The 19,633-nt window shown below is 46.5% G+C and overlaps 1 protein-coding gene across 1 annotated transcript; it reads right to left on the bottom strand.

Annotated features, from left to right (window-relative positions):
- Positions 1-603: 603 nt before the first annotated feature.
- GPR139 (G protein-coupled receptor 139) lies at positions 604-18,982 on the bottom strand. The gene is made up of 2 exons (XM_042798962.1): positions 18,820-18,982; positions 604-5,058 (listed from the first exon to the last, which is right to left on the bottom strand). Exons 1-2 carry the CDS (start codon positions 18,938-18,940, stop codon positions 4,124-4,126), a joined length of 1,056 nt encoding a protein of 351 aa, XP_042654896.1. The 5' UTR covers positions 18,941-18,982; the 3' UTR covers positions 604-4,123.
- Between the last annotated feature and the right edge of the window lie 651 nt (positions 18,983-19,633).

Genomic DNA, 19,633 nt, shown 5'->3' with positions numbered 1-19,633 from the left:
TGTACGCACAGGGAGAGTGGGCTGGGAGGATTTCCTTGTTAATGCCCCATTTTGTTCTCCAATTTGAATCGAACTGCCATTTCTCCCATTTGCCCAGATCCTGTAACTGAATACAGCCTATTTGCAGGGAAGCTTATGCCGTTAATTGTCATTGATTGACGGTGGGAATTAGGGTTACATGTTTTTCTCTCCTGGGCCTGACTGTCTGGCTATCTCCTCACTTGCCATGAACAGGGGCATCAGCCTGATTTTCTGGCATCACACCTCATCTGGACAGGTGTCAACAGTCTCGGGTCCAACTTTCCACTGGTGTTGGGGATTGGGATTTATTGACCTTAACAGCTAAACTTAACTTACAGCAGCTGGAACTGTGGTTCAAAATGAAGATCTGGGCCAGTAATAATTTATACATCTTATATTTCAGATTTTTTTTTTTCAACAAATGAATGAACACCCATAATCCAAGGCCATGTTTTACTGAGCAATGGTTGCCAAGGACTGGTCTCATTTTTAGTATATCATAATTACCTATAATTCAAAAGTATATAATAAGAATCTGTAAATAAAATAATAGCTCCAAACACAGCAGTAAGTTATGCACCATCTCATAATTTATTATAATACAAACAAGTTTGTCAAACACAATATATTGTCTACTTATGAAAATATCAATATTCACAATTTAAATAGGTGATAGGTCCCATAATTTTATATACCAGCAACTCATCTAAAAAGTATTTTGTTCCTAGCTGTGGTCTTCAAGGACATATACCTATAAGTAGTTGTAAAACTGTCCATTCACAGCTTATTTCTTCTAATTGTAGATATTTGAAATAGAAATTAAATAGAGTACAAAAGACCATCTCCACAACAAAGATGGTTTTGTCTCCAGGGTACTTTTTCTCTAAATAATGACACTATATGTGCTTGGTTAAGTTTTTACTATTGGAAAAATAGGAGGTACGAATAATACAGCAAGACATTGGCTAGTTAGCAACAGTCATTGCAAGATGCTTCACACAACCAAAAATAAGGCAAGTATTATCAACAGCAGCTCCCATATGGCAGACTAAAAAGTCAAGGCTTTATTATCCAAACTGGACTCTAAGAAGGCTTCAAATACCTGTTAACAAGATACAGCTTCACCCAAAGCTCTCCTAAATTGATGGGGATTGGAAAAACCAACTACAAAACCCACAAGAAACCTCCCCTTTGACTTCAAGGGGCTTTGGAAGTAAGCTCTTAAAGCCCTAAATTATCAGAAATGAAATGATCAATCCACCGTACATGAAAATTGCACCTTGTCATTTCTAAAATGATATGGAAAAGGGTTGCGAGTTTTTTCAAATGAAGTTACAACAATTTAATGGGTTATTTTTAGTGGGAAATAAAATATTCACACAGAAAGATTTTGGTTTTAAATATGGTAATTTACAAAAATACATCATCAGGACAGGAAAAATCAGATGACACTGCTAGTTTGCAGGATAAGCATTATGTTACAAAAACTGATAAATCACACCATGTGAATGGCAGCATATGCCATGCACTTAATTGAAATTTTTTAATAAATAAAAGCCCTAAACATTCACTATTTTCTGTAAGGTTACTATTATATTAAATAGAATAGTGAATTTCTTGTATAAATAGTTTTTTTCAGTAGATACATTCTCAAAAATGAACCACTTATCTATATAGATATTGCACTTTAGACTCATTCACGTGTAACTCACAAGCATTCCTCATAACAAATTTAGAATAAAAATAAGTTATAAATACAGTATTTTCCCAAAATGAAACATACAGTACCTTTTTCATAAGGTAACTTTGGTTACTATCAACTGACAAAGACCAGAGAGAGGTTTCTGAGAGGAGGGTAGAAGACATGGCCACAAAACCGAATTTCTGTAAAATTGGTAAAGGGAGCAGTAATTTTAACCTTGCCGTGACAAACACAGCAAGGCTGAGCATCCCTCTTACACTTTATTATTGCAAGTAAGCATGAAGCTTTGTTGAGATCACGGGGACAAACAGCCTACAGGATGAGGGGGCTCCTCATTTGCCCTTTGAACCTGGAGAGATTTCGGTGGGCAGCATCCCCTTGGTCGGTGAGGTGGGAAGGGTCAGCTTTTGCTCTCAGCTCCCCCATTCCCCAGACGTGCCTCTCTCCTTGCTCTAACCAGCGTGGTCCCTGGGGTGCTCCAGCACCCTGCAGAGCACTGCTGTGCCACTCTTCCCATTGCTCTGCCAGCGGGAGAGGACTGGGTGGTGTGTGCTCCCCGAGGTGTGGGCATCCCGTCTCTGTGCCCCTGACCAACCTGAGTAGCCGCGATCTCTCCTGAGAAAGCCCCTCCACGCACGAGCCAGCTTTTGCCTGGGGTCCCGGTCTTCATGGCTTGTGCCTCCTGCTGCCATTCCCTCCTGGGGAAGGCATGCTCAGGTCTGGCGTGGGTTTTGCTTTTGCAGGACACCAGTACGAGTTGGTGTGCAGTTGCAACTTTTGTGGCAGAAGGGAACCAGGCTGTTGTCCTTAGCAGGACTTTTGCAGACTTGGTGTTTCTTTGGGGAAATGTACCAGAGCTGAGCCATCCATGGGTTTGAGAGATGCTTTCAGCCCTCAGATCTCACCAAAGTGGGATTGACTGGATCCCTTCTCCGAGGACCTCGTTGTGTTAGTCCCTGATGCAGCACAAGCTCCCCGCTGGTAGTGGAGATGGGCACAGGCACCAACACAGTGCTAGCACCAGACTACTTCTTATTCGCAGTTACTGAGAAGCTGCTGTGTCCACTGACCACATTGTGCTTGTGTTCATGCAAGAAAGTCTGCTCTCACGCTCAGTAACGCTGCATTAAGTGCCCAATACAGAAGTAAAAAGGTTGTGGTACGTGGCTCTGAGAGACCACATGCCAAGATCTGAAAAGGAAAGAAATTAAAAGAAATGCATTTTCAGCCTTCCTATAAATCTCTTTCCTCCTCGTTTTCTACACTCAGCATTGTTGGGATGCTGGTTTTTGAGTGTGAAGGAAGAGAAGTTAAGCTGCTTTAAATAAGGTAAATGTTCAAAAGCTTTAGTCCAGGCTGATCTATGTTTTTACTGCTGTCGGGTATTTAATGGATTTCTTTCAGAAATAGTTTTTTAAACAATTAAATGGAAAATCTGTAATAGGATGGCATAATCTGTCAGGAGAAAATCTTATGTTGAGGTTTTTATATGCTAATCCCTAAAGGCCTGAACAAGGGGGATAACTGAGAATCTTTATTAAGAAGGAACCTGAAGGCTGTGTCCACTTCAGTCCTCACAGAAGCAGCTTCCGCGGGAGCTCTGCATTAGGCAGGACTTGGCCTCACACTTGAAAGTCTTTAGACACCATAACTGAAATAGCTGAGAAAAGATGCTGCATTTGTTCTTGGCTCTAGAAACCTCCCTCCCTCCCTTGAGCTCCCCTGTCCTGGTCGCATTCTTAAATAACAACTTAAAACACATGAATATTGGCAGCTTGCAGCATAACTTTCCGTGCCAAGGCTGCAACAGGTATTACATCGGTCCTTGAGCCTTGTTCAAATGAGCCAAAAAGGGCTTGTCACAGTTTGTGTCTCGCAGGCTGCCTCCTGCAATGAGGTCTTGACAGCAAGACTGTGTGTGGGGCTATTTCATGTCAGAAGCAACACATCATTTTTGGCAAGTGCACACACCAGAAATGGCACCTTCCACAGTACAGAAAAGCATCCGTTTGCTCTGTTGCTAGTGAACTGCATGGTCAAGTAAGGTTTTGTTGCGTTTTAAAAGGTTGTAATTAAACACTGTTGTGGCTTCCCCCGTCCAATGACTTTGGACTGCACTTGGTGCTGGGATGCAAAACATTTGAGTGCAACTGAACACTAAGACTTGAACTCTGAAGCATATTCAAAATGCTACGTAAGAGACGGAGGCGTTTGCCTTCTCACTTTTGCTCCTAAAATCAAGTACTCCTGTTCCCTCCTAACAGTCTGATCTGCGCTCGGTCTCCCATGGAAATGAAATCAAATGACCACTCTTCAAAACAGCCATTTCAGCAAATTACATCCTGAAGATGTAACCACTTGAAAAGAACTTGCACCTAGAAACTCCAACTATTGACCTTTTCATGGTGATATTTTTATAGGCTTTCCATTCTTATCATACTGGTAAACAAGCATTTTGATGCAGTGAGAGTTGGCTGGGGAAATCCAAGGGCTGCTTGTTATGGAAAAGTTATGGTTTGTATAGAATTGCACAGGTTGCTTCTGACACTTAAAGAAGGCTTTCAGAGTGGCAGCTGCCATTGTGCGAAATCTTTTGCTAATAAAACAGTAGAGGAAGAAATTAATTGCAGTGTTCAGCAGTGCTAGCATATTGGCAATGTCCGACACAATATGTACCACCCAGCTGTTGTTTATAGGTGATACGTAGAGGTGATACAATATCATGATTATTCTTGGTGCCCAAAGTATGGCAAAAATAGAAGTTATAGTAAACAAAATGGCTGTTGTTTTCCCTGTGGAGTACCCTCGCAGTCGGAAATTACTCTTTCGCCGCAGCTTGTAGACGATGATGGAATTCAGGATGAAGAAGATAGAGCAGGGCACTAAGTAAACAGTGAAGCAGTGGATCCAGATGAGGACGTGATGCATTGATGTGCTTATGTAGTCTTCAATCCAAATGTTGGGCCACCAGTAGTAAGGGATGCTGGTCAAAAAGCAGGTGATATAGACACTTACAATGACTTTTCGAGTACGAGCAGGGTAGGAGACTGTGTGATACTTCAGCGGATGGCACACAGCTATATACCTATCAATCGTTAATGGAACCGTAATCCAAATGGAGGTGTGGATGGAAGAAAATTCCAAGACCTCAATTATCTTGTCCAGTACCTGAGGCATCTGTTTGTTTAAGATGAAGTCTTCCATGAGGAAGTCAACAAAGACGATGAAGAAGAGAACCAGGATGTCAGCAGCAGCTAGAGCTAGAAGATAGTTATAGGAGGACTTCTGCCTGCGAGCCACGAGCTGGGAAAGGATGATGACTGTCAAGATGTTTGCTGCGGAGACAGAAACACAGAGTCAGGCTATTAAGACATAATACTAGCTTTTCTGAGCACTGGCTTGGTTGGAGCCGTAGCTCTGTTCAAGCACGTGGCAACACGACCGCCTTTATTAAAGTTCAAGAAACCAAAACGAAAACACTGCAGTTGGGTCCCTCAGAGAAGCTGTTGCAATGAAAGGGGCATGTGGCCCGGCTCCCAGCTGTGGGACACACGGGCTTTCAGTGTCCTAGCAGAGCAGAACGAGGGACAGAAAGTTGGGACCTTCACTCCAGACACAGGGTTAGGTGGTGTCCAGCAGCCCTTTGCTATCTCCTCAGAGTAGATGTAGAGGTAGTCATGGCCCTGGCTGTGTTGCTGCTCTCTGGTCAGCCCTGCTGCTGCTGCAGCACGGCAGCAGCACCCTGAGCAGGGGGTGCTGGGAGGCAGGGGGAGCAGGGGGAAGAACTTAATCTCTCACACACACTCACTCTCCCTTATTTATTCCTTTTTTTTTTTTTTTTTTTTTCATTTTTTCACAAGTGAGAAGGGTGGGGTGGACTTTAGAGAGAGACATTTTGTTCCTCATCCCAGCTTGTGATGCCTGCCTGTTTTAGTTTTGAACTCCGTCTAAAAAGAGCTGAAATCAAAGCTATCTGGATTAGGCAATCCTCTCTTGACTGAGTGGGATCCCAGATGAGAGAAGGACTTCCAGGGAAACACATGTGCTCAGCTCCTCCTGAGAGCTGGAGGTGCTTTGCAGCATTCGAAGTTTTCAGCTCTGCCCAGGATGAGTCTCCTGTAACTCAGTCGTGTCTGTCTGATCTGCTCTCCTACAGATGGGCTCTGGGGAAGGATCTCCCTTCCCGCCACTGAAATGATCTGCTCCATAACAACCTGCTTGCTTATCCAGAGCTGCTCTTTAGAAGTCCTTCAACTGGAATGTGTTTTTCCTCTGAAGTGAGACACCTGAGCCTTTAAGGAAAACCTATTGGTCACATCAGGTATGATGGATGTTCTGATTCAGTCCAAGTGTAAACATCTCTTACTTTCCTGAAAAAGCATCTATTTGCAACTCTCTGGCCACAATACAGACCCACTAGCTAAACCACACCTAGATGTATTGCATGACAGTTAAATAATATTGTGGTGAAGTGCTTAAGTGTCTTGTCTCTGCTGTTTCACTGTCTGGTTTGCCTCAGTCTTCTAAAGCTGTGATTCAACTTAAAGATACACTATAGTGACTGCTTGAACCATGCTGTAAGGGATGCTATAGGAAGGGCTCAGTCCTACAATTTCCTGGCCAGGCAGTGCTCCCCACCATGGATACAAACAGCCTTTGCAGTCCTTGAGAGCCTTCCTGGAGCATTAAGGTGCAGCCAAACTTTAACTACTTGCTCATGTTTACTAGAACCTACTGTGTAGTCTCGAATTGAAAAAAAAAAAAAAAAAATCCTATTCCTAATAGTGGTATGGCTGGAAGAAGACAGACAAGATTGTTCCCATCAGAAATTTCTATCACTTGGCTAGAGTACCTGAAGTAGTGCTTAAAAAATCAGAGATCTGGTTTACTGTACAAGAGACTGCCAAATGTTTGTATTTGACATTTTCATAAGTGTTCTATAAATCACCTCTTCTTGTGAATTCAGTGCTTCAAACATTTCTGCCAGCTTTGATGGATTTCCCAAAACAAATCAACAGTAATTGTAAGGATTCCTTTAAATCAGAGAGAAAGGAAGTTGCTGACGTTGAGGTAACGGTGACCTAGGACATACGTCCTACAACTGAAAATGCTCTTTTTTTTTTTAAACTCTTTTTCTTGGCACTGGAGAAAACTTCCTCCTTCATAAATGCCTTCAAAGCCTGCTATCTGGGAGCAGATTTCTGCCACCAGGGAAATGAACTGCAGCAGAGTGAATGATCTTGAGTAATAGCCCTCATAAGTGTCACCTATTTTTGTATTAACTTAATATATTAATTTTGTATCTTGGAACAAAACTAAACCAAACATGACAATCAACTGACTCCTTCCCTACATATATAAAAAAAGCATGATCTTTCCAACAGTATTGTCTCAAATAACCTTCAGGGGAATTTTCCCCAATTCTGCCCTCTGTTAACATGAATGCAACTGCACTGATTTCAGCTCAGAGCAGACGTGGGAGACAGGGGATGATATAGTCAGAACTGCTGTGTCATTTTCACTTACTTGCTTACGAAATGCCTCTGTTGTGCGGGCTGATGAGCCCTAGAGGTACAGTGAGTGATGTACTGTCAAGGAAATCCTCGAGCTGGAGTGTTTATCATGACTCTGCAGCCACTGTTGGTTTTGGCTAGCCAGGCTGAGTGGCTCGACTTCACAGATATTGGATGTGACCCATGGGGTTGTTCATCTCTTTAAATCCTCTGGATTTGGCTCACTCCAGCAGCAGCAGCTGGAGCCAACGTGCAGCAAGGGGGATGCCCGAGGACATTGTTGGTACCTCTTGCCTGACTGTCAGAGGAGCTTCTGCAGGGATGCTGAAGCCATGCCACGTCCAGGCACAGCAGCCCCGCTCCCCACCCCTTCTGCCCACTGTGGGGGTCCTGCTTGTTGGTTCTGACCTCACACCCATTTTCCTGAAGGAGCGGATTTGTGAGTAGTCCTTTCCTCTGTACCCTCTCCCCCCTCACCTTTCTCAAGGATGCCAGCAACAGCAGTAACAGCATGTACTGAAATGCAAGTTACTTGTCTAACACCAGCGAGCTTTGCTTGGTGAGCCGGATTAGAAAATTGATCTGACAAAGTACATGCAAACTCTGTCCAGTTTTTCTGCAAGGGTTATGGTATCTTGTATTTGAATTGCTTTCCCTGGGATCACATTAGGGCTTTTTCTGGCTGGATGATAGGGAATATAGTAATACCATTTACTTTCTGAAACCAGATATATACTGGGGTGCAGCAGAAAATCGCCAGTATGACAGTATCTTAGCACAGACTTTGGGAGTATTTTTCCTGCTGCGTGCTGTAGAGGGAAAGTGAAGATGAGGTATGGATAAGTCTCAGTCTTTCACCAAATTTCCTAGCCAGTGTTAACTTGGTCCTTGGTGTGTCCTCAAACACTATGTAAAGCTCAGTGAAATGGGTGGGAACACTGCTCTGTGTGAAAAACTGTGACCTTGTGCCAGCATCTCGGTGACTCCTGGGTGCCTACTCAGTGCCTCACAAGCTCTCCCGTGGGCTAAAATTACGTACTGCGGGTGAAAGGTGATGGAAGAGCATTTATGACCACAATTTTAACCTTGTTTACCCTAATTTTTGCACTAATATTGTAGTCAGTGATGAGGACTATGGCAGAGATTATGATGGAGATATAAAAATATGTCTACTGTAACTTATGTGGAGCTACAGCTGCTGGATAGGTCAGTGCCCCTAAATTGTCCTGGATGGTATACTGCCCATTTCTTGAAGCATTTTTTCTAGATACTAAGTAGTTAAGATCATCTGAATTTGAAAGAGATTGATCACTGTGCTGGGAGTTGATTAGAGGATGACAGATGGGAATTTATGCCAGCAATGCTTGCTGCAGTGCAGTATTCTGAATTTATAAATATCTGGTTGAGAACCAGGGCTTGATTAGGGACTTGCTGGCTGAATCCCTGAGATGCCACTGGCAGATGATGAGAAACAACTGCAAGAAATGGCAGTCTCAATTCTTTCCGTTCAGTCAGGAACATGCCTTTGAGACACAGCATCTGAAGGCCTCTGACATCCAAACACCATTGATTCATTCTGCTCAAAATACAGCAACCTTCTAACTCAGCCAGACTTCGCCATGGGACACTTACATCTCTCCTTTGACATCTCCTCTGACTTCATCAGCTCTAAGCATCAGTGAAATGCATACCATTGGTCCTACATATCTGAGCGGGATCATCCTTTAGGAGTCACCTTGGTTCTCATGTGGACTTGGGTTTCTTCCCGTACCAAAGGCATGCTGCCTTGCCTGCAGAGTGTGGGCAGTCTTCTGTGCCTCCTCAAAGCAGTGCCCGTGACTCTAAGGGCACAGTTTTTTCCTCAGCTTCTTGTTTCATCAATTACAGTCATAGTTCAGATAGCGTCTAACCATGGCCTCTGCGGGAGACTCACAGAGCTCATCTGCTGACTATTATCACCGTGTGTGAGATTAAGTAAGAGCAATTGTATCTGTCTAAAGAAGAAATAGGCATGTTTCTGGGTTTGGGTTTTTTTATTGGGAGCGTTTTGCACGTACGCAGCAGCCTGTGCAGTGAAATAGCCTTTACAACACAAGTGGTAGCGCTGCTGCGTTGGGAATAGGGCCCGCTGTGTAGTTCAGCATCATAAACTACCTAAATGAAGTAGCCATGAGTGTTGCTTACCAAGCGTGATAAAGATTAGGTCACTGAATATAATGGACACCTTTTACCAAATACAGTTGTTGCTAGGATCCCTACAAATTATTGTGCAATGTATGAAACTACTCTGCAGGCCTTACATTAGTCACTTGACTGACACAGAGAGAGACAGTTTACAAACAGGAAATTTTAAATTGCTTTAGAAAATATGTTAGTAACACCCCTTTCTTAGATTTAGAAACTCTGAGACTGTAAGTAGAATATGCTAAAAATGTACAGTGAAAAAAAAGTAACATTTTGGCTTGATGGGAATAGATGATTTCCTCTAAGCTAGAAGGCAGTATTCAAATGTAAACGGGTACCGTGGCCAGCAGCCAGATCTGACCATGGTCACTAACACAGTCATTTGCCAATAGTTACCAGATTAGAGATGTGGATGGCATTCAGCCCTTACTTCATGTGGGAGCTCTCTGGAGAAGATGATGACAATGCTTGATTTCTGATAGAAGCTATGTAACAGGAATTATTTTTTTTTTTTAAGTGATGTGGCAACGTAAATGTATTTATTACTGATGTAGGCTATAGCTGGTTATGTGGTCTTTTAAAATGACCCCTGGATGCTGTTTGCCCTGAAAGACGATAGGGCAGTTCTGTGTTTTCCTCTTACAGCCAGTATGCGTCAAACTCAATACAACAGCAGATGGGGACAACTTCTGTGAATGGTGCCTGCTCATGGCTAACATAATTAGTTCCTCTCTTATTATCGTATCCCGAGATCCTTCCTTAAACCATTGTGAAGCGTAAAGAGATGCTTTATAGAATATAATTAGTGCAAAACAAGTTTTTCCTTTCCTGAGAGTTCCTGTGAGGATTGATTTTTAAAATAAATTGATTTATTTGTTGTTCAATTGTCTGAGCACTGCTGAACGGCATGCACCCACTCACCCTCAGAGGGGAAGAGCTGTCAGCCCCTTCTACTGGTGCCTGCATCATCTCCCAGGGGATGGAGAGGGATCTAAGCCAAAAAATGAGCATCATAAAAACTATGGCAGGCATGGATGCAGGACTGCCACTGGAGGAGGTTTCAGACTTTGTAAGAAGGCTCTCATGTGGTTTGTGCTTAGAAATCCCATGCACAGGGACAGACCACGCCAGCTCTGAGGGTGAAAGTGAACCTGGGATGTAGAGGATGATCAGGCTGCTGCCCAGGACAACCCAACCCCTGTCAATATGCAAGACACCGGGTTAGTGACTGCTAGAGAAAACACGGCATGGCCTTGCACTTATAAGTCACAAGAGAATTAAAGAGTTAGTGTCAGCGGCCAGATTCTGACGATGAAATCTGGCCTCTGGGGCTGTTTTTCTCACTAACATCATTTATTAGCTAAGGTGGCTCTGAGGAAGGCTGCAGTGAATGGGGTACTCTGCTCCATGGCTGGCATTAGTTGTCAGTGGGTCATGAAGGCCAGAGAAGGATTTTAATCCAGCCAAAAGCACTTCCTTGTTGTTGGAGGGCATGGACACGGTAACGGCATGGAGTCGCCAATGGCCGGTATTCACTTTGAGCCCTGCCAACCACTCAGGCTTAAGTGCAGTAGCTTGTCTGGCAGACAGGTGTAATTACATTGCGTTGGTTCTGGATTTCCTAGACTGTTGGAGTAGGCTTTTTTCCCTAGTCTTTATAGATTAGGGCAATTTCTGCAATACAAGAGTGGCCAAGAAGGAACACTAGGCTAAGACTCGGGGAGGTCCAATACATGCTTACTGGTGACAAACGTGTAAATGCAACAGGGATCTGGTTCTCCTCTTGCTGTCTTCACCCTCCTCATCCACCTTTCCTGATCTGGGCCTACAGTGCAGAAGGCCTCTAATGACTCAGATATTCTCCCCCACCCCAAAGGCTTTCGTAGGGGCACCCACAGAAAGATAAAAATGTCTAAAACTCACATCTCAAAAGCTAGCCTCGCATCTTGCTACCAGAGCAGTAAAGCTTTCTAATGGAAATTGGTGCTGGGAGGAGAAAAAGCAATCTGTAGAATAATGCAGAAATCATAAAAGAAATTTGGTTATTCATGCAACGTATCTGGACAGACAGAGATTTTCAAGGCAATTTGGGTATCTCATTTGGCAGGTGTCTGTGGCTTCTAACTGTGGGCTGTCAGTGAAGTTTAAGAGGTCTCAAGCTGAGTAACTTGAGCTTGAGGATGACAAAACCATTCTACTCTTTTGATACCAAATGCCAAAGCGCTGAGGCAGGTGCCAAAGGTATTTGATGGGATGACTAGGATGGAGGGAGGATGTGATTTCATAAGGGCACTGGCATGAATTCTTTACTGAGCATGAATAATTAAAAGAATTTTACCTTTGATTGTGGTTTTGCTAAAAAAACAAAGTCTTTATGTCTTCCTAAAGCATTAGCTAATGCAATAGGAGCTCATGCTTGCAAACCCCATGGCCAAGCTTTCTCAGAGACTATGCCAAGTTTATACAATACGCAGGAAATTACAGACTATGTAAAACCATCTCATTTTGGCTTTATTTCCCCCATGGAGAATATACTGCATCCACACTAGATATATCACTCTTTGGTGTGCTAGTCTGGACATTGAAGAAAACACACCTGGAATGAACAAATGTTTCTGAAATATCCTAGTCTGATGTAACCTGTCTGACTGACAGGTAATTTGTCTGGAAAAAAGTGACTTCTAGTGCACCTATCCACGTAGTCAATATACCATGTGATTGAAAAAATGGAGAAGTTAAATGACTGTACATTCCAGAGATTCTCCGTTTCAGGTGGTAGAAGAGAACAATTTCAGTGAAAAAGATGTGTTCGGTCTTTCAATAGGCAGACTTCTCTCTTTCTATGGATAAAGGGATACAATTCCTTTTGGTCATTTTCTTTACCACTAATTCTGGTCCTACTTGGTTGCCTCTACTTCATTTCTTCTGCACAACCATACTGGTGTCCTGGGGGGGCAACCCAACACCATCTTCTCCCATCAGGTTACCCCCAGAATGGCACCAGCAGAGCTCCAGCCACTGTGGTTTAGGATCCTTACCTATGTACGTATCTTTATTCTGCAGAATTAAAACAGAATTGCGTGCAAGGTCTCCCATGCTCAGGGGGTTCATTTTGGTTTTGTTTCCTTTTCTGGTGTCTCAAAGTTAATGGGAAAAGCGATTAAAGCCTCAAAAAGGCCCCCTGAAACAGAAGGTGAATGCTTTTGTGGCCAGGGCTTGCTTTGCACTTGGCATGTGAAAGCAGAGAACGCACCATGTCAGGACATCTTCATGTTGTTTGTTTGCCTACAGCAAATTGTTTTGATGTATGCGGATGAAGGCCTTCTCCTGCTGGCTCATTTCTGCTGATTCACCCCCATTTTATGGAGGGGAGCAGAAAGAGGAGGAGGAGGAAAGAACTAAGTAAGGGGGTGGATGAAGAACAGCAGGATATTAGGCTGCCTAGTGCTTCTGAATGGCTTGACTTCTTAACAACTGGGGGCTCTGCATTACCCACCTACCGTGAAAACTGGCTGTGCTCTCTCTTTTGTGTCCTTGTCATTTCAAGGAAAAATCTCCTTTGGAGTTTTTCCTTCCCAATCCATTTCAGCAGCCTGCCATGCGAGGTTGTGCACTTCATAGTCTACTGAGCCTCCCAGATACTGCACCTCGTTATCATTACAGCCCTGACAGTGTTGTTTCCTACTGATGTGGCAGAAGAAAACCAAAGTTAGCAGTTGTGCTCTGTAGTGGCATTCAGAGATGCACAATCAAGTCCTTTTCTGCGTTAGCATGGATTCAGCCACACGCTGCCCTTCAGGCTGCAAGGGTTTGGTGGTCACAGCCTCCAGATGTACTGACCAAACTAAACCGCTCCCGTCTGCATCTTGCTGTCACTGGTTCTCTGCAGGAACGCTGTAATGAATCAATTCTTTTTTATAATGATTCTTCTTTCCTTAAAGAAAAAGCACTCATTTTACAATAGGAAGTGACTAATTTTAAGCATGTCAGCAGCAGTTTTGTTCCACACTGTCCTGTAGTGCTACTGTAGTGTACTGCAGTGCCCTTTGGTTGCTCTGATAGCTGAGCTAAAGTTCTGCCAATTTATTTGTCCTCCTTTAGAAGGATGCAATGTACTGGTTTTGTGTGCAATTCAGATTTTAAGTCAGAGAAAGCATGGTCTTTGAATAAAAGGGGGGCTGAATCAGGCCTCAGGAGGGTTCAGTTATTATTCATTGTGTGAACTCTACCTAATGAGTGACAGCTGAAGAGTGCTGTTTTTTCAAGGTCATAACTGCATGTAACAATTCTCCCACTCATATTTTCAGATCTTCCTTTAGCACTTCTATTGTTCAAGTGTGCTGTTATGAGAAAGGCTATTTATTCAGGTGTTGGAAATGCTCTCTTTAATCAGAAGCCTGTACTGTGATTGCAGAAGAATATACTAGGCAGTAGACAGCAGGAATCCAAAACAGGTCATACACACTTGTGTACTGCTGTATGTACACCTACCTTCTGCTTGCTTTGGTATTTACTGGGTATTACATGCCATGTGAGTCATCAACAAACATTGCTAACTGTCCCCCTTCCTACTCATCGTACTAACTAGGTCGCAGCTGTAAGCACAGAGATGGTGATGCTCTTCAGGTCTCGTTCCCCCTGCACCGCCAGGGAGCAGAGGGAGCACAGCGGGGCTGTTTCATGGTGGTGATGGTGTCTCAGATCAGGGGTGCTCAGCCCACAGCACACCGGCAGTACCTGCCTTGCCAGGACGATGACCCTGGCTTGCGTACCTCCCCAGTAGCCTCCTTATTCCAAGCTGCATATGGGGAGAAGTCTCCAGAAGGGCTGGTTCTCCATCATTTCACCTTGACTGTGACTGTATTGCAGTTTGCATGGGTGCAGTGCAACTGCTATACACTTGCATGTCAATCCAACACCCTAGAAAGCATCTGGCTTGTTGTGCAAGGACAGCCAGTCTGCCATCTGTTAGGGAAAGGTCCATAACTTGTAGCTCTTTCTTGACAGTGTGCGAAAAAGGCTAGGCACCCCTGCTGAGCTTACACGTTCCTCTGGGTCAGGACTACAGCTTCTCTCCCTCTGCACAGAGCCCGCTGAGCGCACTCTGCGTGGCTGGGCTTTGAATGACCTGGCTTGTCCCCATCTCCGTGACACCTTGTTCAGCAGCAGGTCTGGCAGGAAAGCTACCTGTTCGCGCCCTCCAGCTGGGAGCACCCAAGTGTGTCCAGGCTGCTTTCCCAAGCTTGCAAAGTTCCGAATCTGCATTTAGATCAGTGTGATCAGCTTTAAGCAGAAGCCTAAAGCATGAAGAAAAGAAACATTTGTGGACTAGGCTCTCAAAGTTCGGAGTGGCACCTCCCTGGAGTGTGAGTCTGTTACCTCCTGGGGATGCTGTAAGGGTGCTGCCTATGTGCCTGTACTTTGTTTCAGTGGGATGTGATGACCCCTGAAGCCAAGTTGCTCCCCGGGAAGGCGACTGACCAGAGAGCAAAGAGGAAGCAGCAATCATGCAGGAAGAAAGCCAGATTTTACTCTGCCTCTCCACACTGTCAGGAGGAGACCCCTGGAAGCCCAGGTCAGGCTGGGCCCCAGTCTAGGAAACACTGCCACTTTGTCCTTTCAGCAGCAATATGCTATACCCGTGGCTGGGAAGGTGACTGCGTGCAAGACAACTCAGTGGCTGCTGCACCTTCTAATGAAGCAGGAATCAAGGTCAAAGCCAGGTATCTGCAGTGAGCACTGCTGCTTCTCTGCCTGACCTTCCTGGCCACATTTGGTGGCACTGCCATAGCAGGAGCTCTTCGGTGTAGCTGGTTTGTGCAACTCTTGCTGGCCTAGGGATGGACTGAGAGTTGGTACCTGTTGCTCTTTGCTTCCTCACCTTACCAGCCCACTCCTGGATTGAATCAGAGCCATTTCTTCCCTCCCCCACATCCAACAACACCTCTTCTCTGGCATCTTCTCTCAATAAAGCAAGAAACGCTTCCGTTAAGCCTTCCTGCAGCCCCTCTCTTGCCTCCCGACTAACTGGAGGTGCTTCAAAGTCCTCTCCAACAGACAGACAGGGGGGAGTGCAGGGATGGTAAAGCAGGGGCTGCAGAATGGCTCTGTAAACGCTAATTCCCCCCCCTCTAAATGGGAGTATGACCCCATTTCCAGGACTTCTGCCTCGCTTGGCTCACCACCCTTGCACTGGCAGTTTCTCCCTATCCCACACAGCCCGCTCCTGCAGCATCCCTGCTCCCAGCAGCAGGACTGTGCACTCGTGGGACACCTTTGCACATTTGCCCTCAAAACAAGCTTCGGAAAACAGCCTCTGTCTTGCCAGCCTCTGCTTAGAAGGAGAAGAACAAACCTTCCATCCCAGCTGATCTGAAGGCGCAATCACCTCTGGCAGAGTTGGAGCCACCTCAGCACGCGGTGCCTGCAGCAGCAGGGTCGGCATGCGGTGGTGCCTTGTGGCTGCCCCTCTTTGCAGGGCATGACCTGGCACTTGCCTCTAGGTGCTACTGCCAGAGCAGGGGTCAAGGGAGCTCACTTTGCCCTCTCTTGTGTCTGCCTTTTTCAGACTTTCTGGTGCCTGGTTGAACAGGGAGGAAAAGCCACTGCTGAGAACAGGATCTGCTGAGATGCCTGGGATACACTGGGGAGGGGGAAAGATGCTTTCTCTGAATACACAGTCAGGCCTGGCATTGCTTGGCCTCAAAGTGGAGTTGTTGAGTTAGTGAAATTTCCTTTAGACATGAGCAAGAAAAGTAGAAACAGTTAACTCGTTTCTTATCAGTCTTTTTCCAAGATTTGTGGCAAGGAGTTAACCATTTCTGTTTCAGCAAAACACAGCACTAGCGCTGTATTCGAGGACAGATCCTAGACAGTGTTTCTCTGAAATTCTTGTCACTGTTGAAAGCTCATTACTCAGATCCCACAGACTTCAGGGTTCTTTTTCTGACAGGTAGTACATGTGCTACCTTTACAGTTTTCTAACGTTAGAAAACTGAAGAGCAGCTTCAAATTAAAACATGAAAAGCTCTTTTTAGCCCTGCTGCTACCACATCCTCAGCAAAGCCTGTCCATGTGAGTCTTCCCCTAAACACAGCCAACTTGTTCTCATCTATGTGCAGTATCAAGGTGAGAATCATGAATTTCTCATGCACTCAGCATACTGTGCATTTACTCAGCATACTGTACATGTGCAGTGTTTTCAGGTGTCAGTGCTAATGTTATCCTCAGATAACGTGCACTGAAGAAGCTGACACATTCATAGCTGATGTAAGCCCACTAAACTCAGCAGTGTTGCACTGCCAAATCCTTTGGCTAGTTCTGTTAAGCCCCATCACTGGTGCCACTGCTCTAATCAACCCATGTCTGATTCCTTGAGAAATGCATGTCACCATTGCTAATTTGGATTGTGCACCAAATTTAACCATGTTCTTAGAATGACAGCATTAGATCTGTAATTACAATGTAGTATCCTTAGGGAGCTGGTGCAAGTATGTACAGAGCACTCATTAAGGGATTTTTCTTGTCTGTGCACGTAAGACTTTCCTCCCATTTCAGAGACATACAAAGGCAAGCTTAGCCACAGACTGCTTCGTAACAACTTCTTCACCTGCTAATCTTGAGAGGGTCTTGGTCAGTTCTTAAGGGACAAGTATTGAAATCAGAGCTTGTTATTACTGTGTGGATCTAAGCAGCCCCTAAGGAATTAATGAAGGGGAAACTAGCTCCTCATCCGTGCTGGCTGGGTCTCTTCAGGTCAGGGCTGAGGCTCATCAATGCTGTGGAGCAGACACTTGCCTATGCCCTGCATCCTCTGTGGGTAAATACAGGACTTAACTTTCCAGTTCTCTGAACTATTAGTCTGAAATATTAGCCAATCTGCAAATTTTAATTATAAGCCAGGGAGGAAAAAAAAAAATAGCAAAACCAACACAAAGACCATCAATTCATATGCAGAGCAGTAATTGCATGTGTGCTGTTCAGAGGCAGGCTTCTCTTCATGTCTGATTAAAAATTTTTCTATTAATTAATTGCTTGAAGAAGGAATTAAGGTGAACAAAACATCTAGAAATTGTAGACTATTAGCTATCATTGCTGCTTGCCATTTTACATGGCACTTTAAATGTGTAGTTGTAGAGAGATACAACTCTCTTGTACTGTACCCTTAAAATACCAATTCACCTTGGTGCATCAGATTGCTCTAACTTTTCCCTGGCTCATTCTGCCTGTCCTTGGAATCGCTGTAAGTTACTCTGAGGCTGGAGGTGTTAAGCTGGGGAGCATGCCATGATGTTTGCCTGCTCAGGCTGCACGGGGATGGCAGCTCTGCCTGCTGAAACCCAGTCCGTAACTGCAGAAGCAGTGCCGCACGAGCAGCTCACTGCGGTCCTGCGTGCCAAGGCATCTCACTGACAGCCTCATACAGCCCCCTCCAGGAGGAAGAACCTGCTCAGCCCTCCATCTCGGCTGAGACAGTAATGCTGATGCGATGCTCGATGCTCGTGTGGCATCTGTGCATTTCGAGCAGTGGATACCTGCATGCTGGCAATGGTGCCTCACAGGTGTTCACACCTGAGCCTGAAACATCCTTCCCTTCCCCATTTGGGGTCTCTCTTGCTTTTCTCATTCCTAGCATCTCTATATTGTCTTTGTCCCCTTTTTAAGTAGGAAATTTCGCTGAGGGTTGTACAGTCTGGAGGCTGGTGCCCGTGAGACGGGACTTTCTTCTGAGTCCTATACCTGCACTCAGGGATCTCAGTGTCACCATTACCACTGCCCTTGCAGGGCGCTGACTCCAAGACTGGACTTTCTAGATACTGTCCTGCTCCATCAGCTGTGGGGACAGGCTTCTGAGTAAGGCAACTATCTTCTAACCTTCTGATAGCATGCTCCTTCCCCAGCCAAGTTCCTTACTGGTGGCATGCTGCTCCTAAAGCCAGCCCTGCCCCAGGGAGCCAGGTGGAGATTTGCACCAGAAAAACTCAACAACTACACTTTCGATTACCGCCGGCCCGGCACGCAATCGGTAAGGGACAGACCCGGTACCGCTTTGTCTTCAAATGGCCAGATCGATTATGGCAGGAACTTCACGACAGGCTGAGACTTTGTATGTCAAGTTCAAAGTCAGAGCGCCTGAATCCGGGTGGGAAAGCGACCGCGGCGGTGCGAGGACGGGCAGCGACAGACCCCGGCGAGAGGGAAGGCTCCGGGCAGCGGGGATGCTGCCTCAGACGCCGGCGGGAGCCCCCCGGTGAGCCGGGAACGCGCTCCCGGCGCCTCCGGCTGCCCGCGGCCGCCCCGCACCGCCCCGCCGGCAGCTCCGCCGGGCCCCCCGCAGCCGCGCCCGGGCACGGCGCCCCGTCCCCGCCGGCTCCCCGCGGGCCGGGGCGCGGCACTCACCCGGCAGCCCCAGGCAGAGCAGCAGGCTGTAGTAGACGACAGGTGCGTATCCCAAGCCGCAGCCATAGCGGTGGTGCGCCAGGAGGGAACCGTTGTGGAGGTGGAGGTGGTTGTGCTCCATGGACCCGCTCTCCCCGCGCTGCCGGCGCTCTGCTCCGCCGCTCGGGCCGCGCCGCCCGCCCCTCACACGTTCAGCGGCGGCGGCGCCCGCGGCGGCACACGGCGCGGCCCCCGGCGGTGCGGGGCCGGGCGGGGCGGGACCAGCCCGGCTGCCGCCTGCGGGGCGGGTCGGGGCCGCCCCCCCCCGCCGCCGGCCGCCCCTCCGCGTGATGGCGCCCGGCCTGGGACCCTGCGGCCGGCGCAGGCGGGTGCGAGGCCCCGAGGAGGAGGGGAAGCTCGGGGGAGAAGGGCCTGAGGAGAGCCTGCCTCCGGGCTGCCCCCCCGGGACCGTCTGCCCGCCCCTCAGCTCGGGGGGTGCCCGGCTCTCACACCGGCCGCGGCGCCGGTGAGGGTGAACCCCCACGGGTGAACCGCTGCCTTCCCAGCGGGCCCGAGCCACAGCAGCGAGCAGGAAAAGGCAATTTTTCTCCGAGTTGGCACACGAGTCAGCAGGGTAACAAAAGAGCACAGAGAGGGCTTATTAGTGGTGTACCTGCCGGGCAGCCCTGGATTATGCTTCAAAACAGGCTGGGAAGGAAGCAGTAAATCCAGAAATGAGCACTGATATCTACAAAATTGAAACACAAACCTGGGGTCAATTACACTGTCACCCTTGTCTCCACAGTGCTGTGGCACGAGAGACTGGGGTGGACAG

Source organism: Tyto alba, unplaced genomic scaffold (assembly GCF_018691265.1).
Source record: "Tyto alba isolate M040663 unplaced genomic scaffold, T.alba_DEE_v4.0 Super-Scaffold_28, whole genome shotgun sequence".
NCBI classification, from domain to species: Eukaryota; Metazoa; Chordata; class Aves; order Strigiformes; family Tytonidae; genus Tyto; species Tyto alba.
This window is presented reverse-complemented; position numbering and strand designations above follow the sequence as displayed.

Bases quoted from the DNA above. Each gene is read 5' to 3' on its own strand.
- GPR139 (XM_042798962.1), bottom strand. From the start codon at position 18,940: ATGGAGCACAACCACCTCCACCTCCACAACGGTTCCCTCCTGGCGCAC. The intron at 5,059-18,819 runs GTGAGTGCCGCG...CTGTCTCCGCAG, and splicing joins GCTCTGCCTGGGGCTGCCGG to CAAACATCTTGACAGTCATC.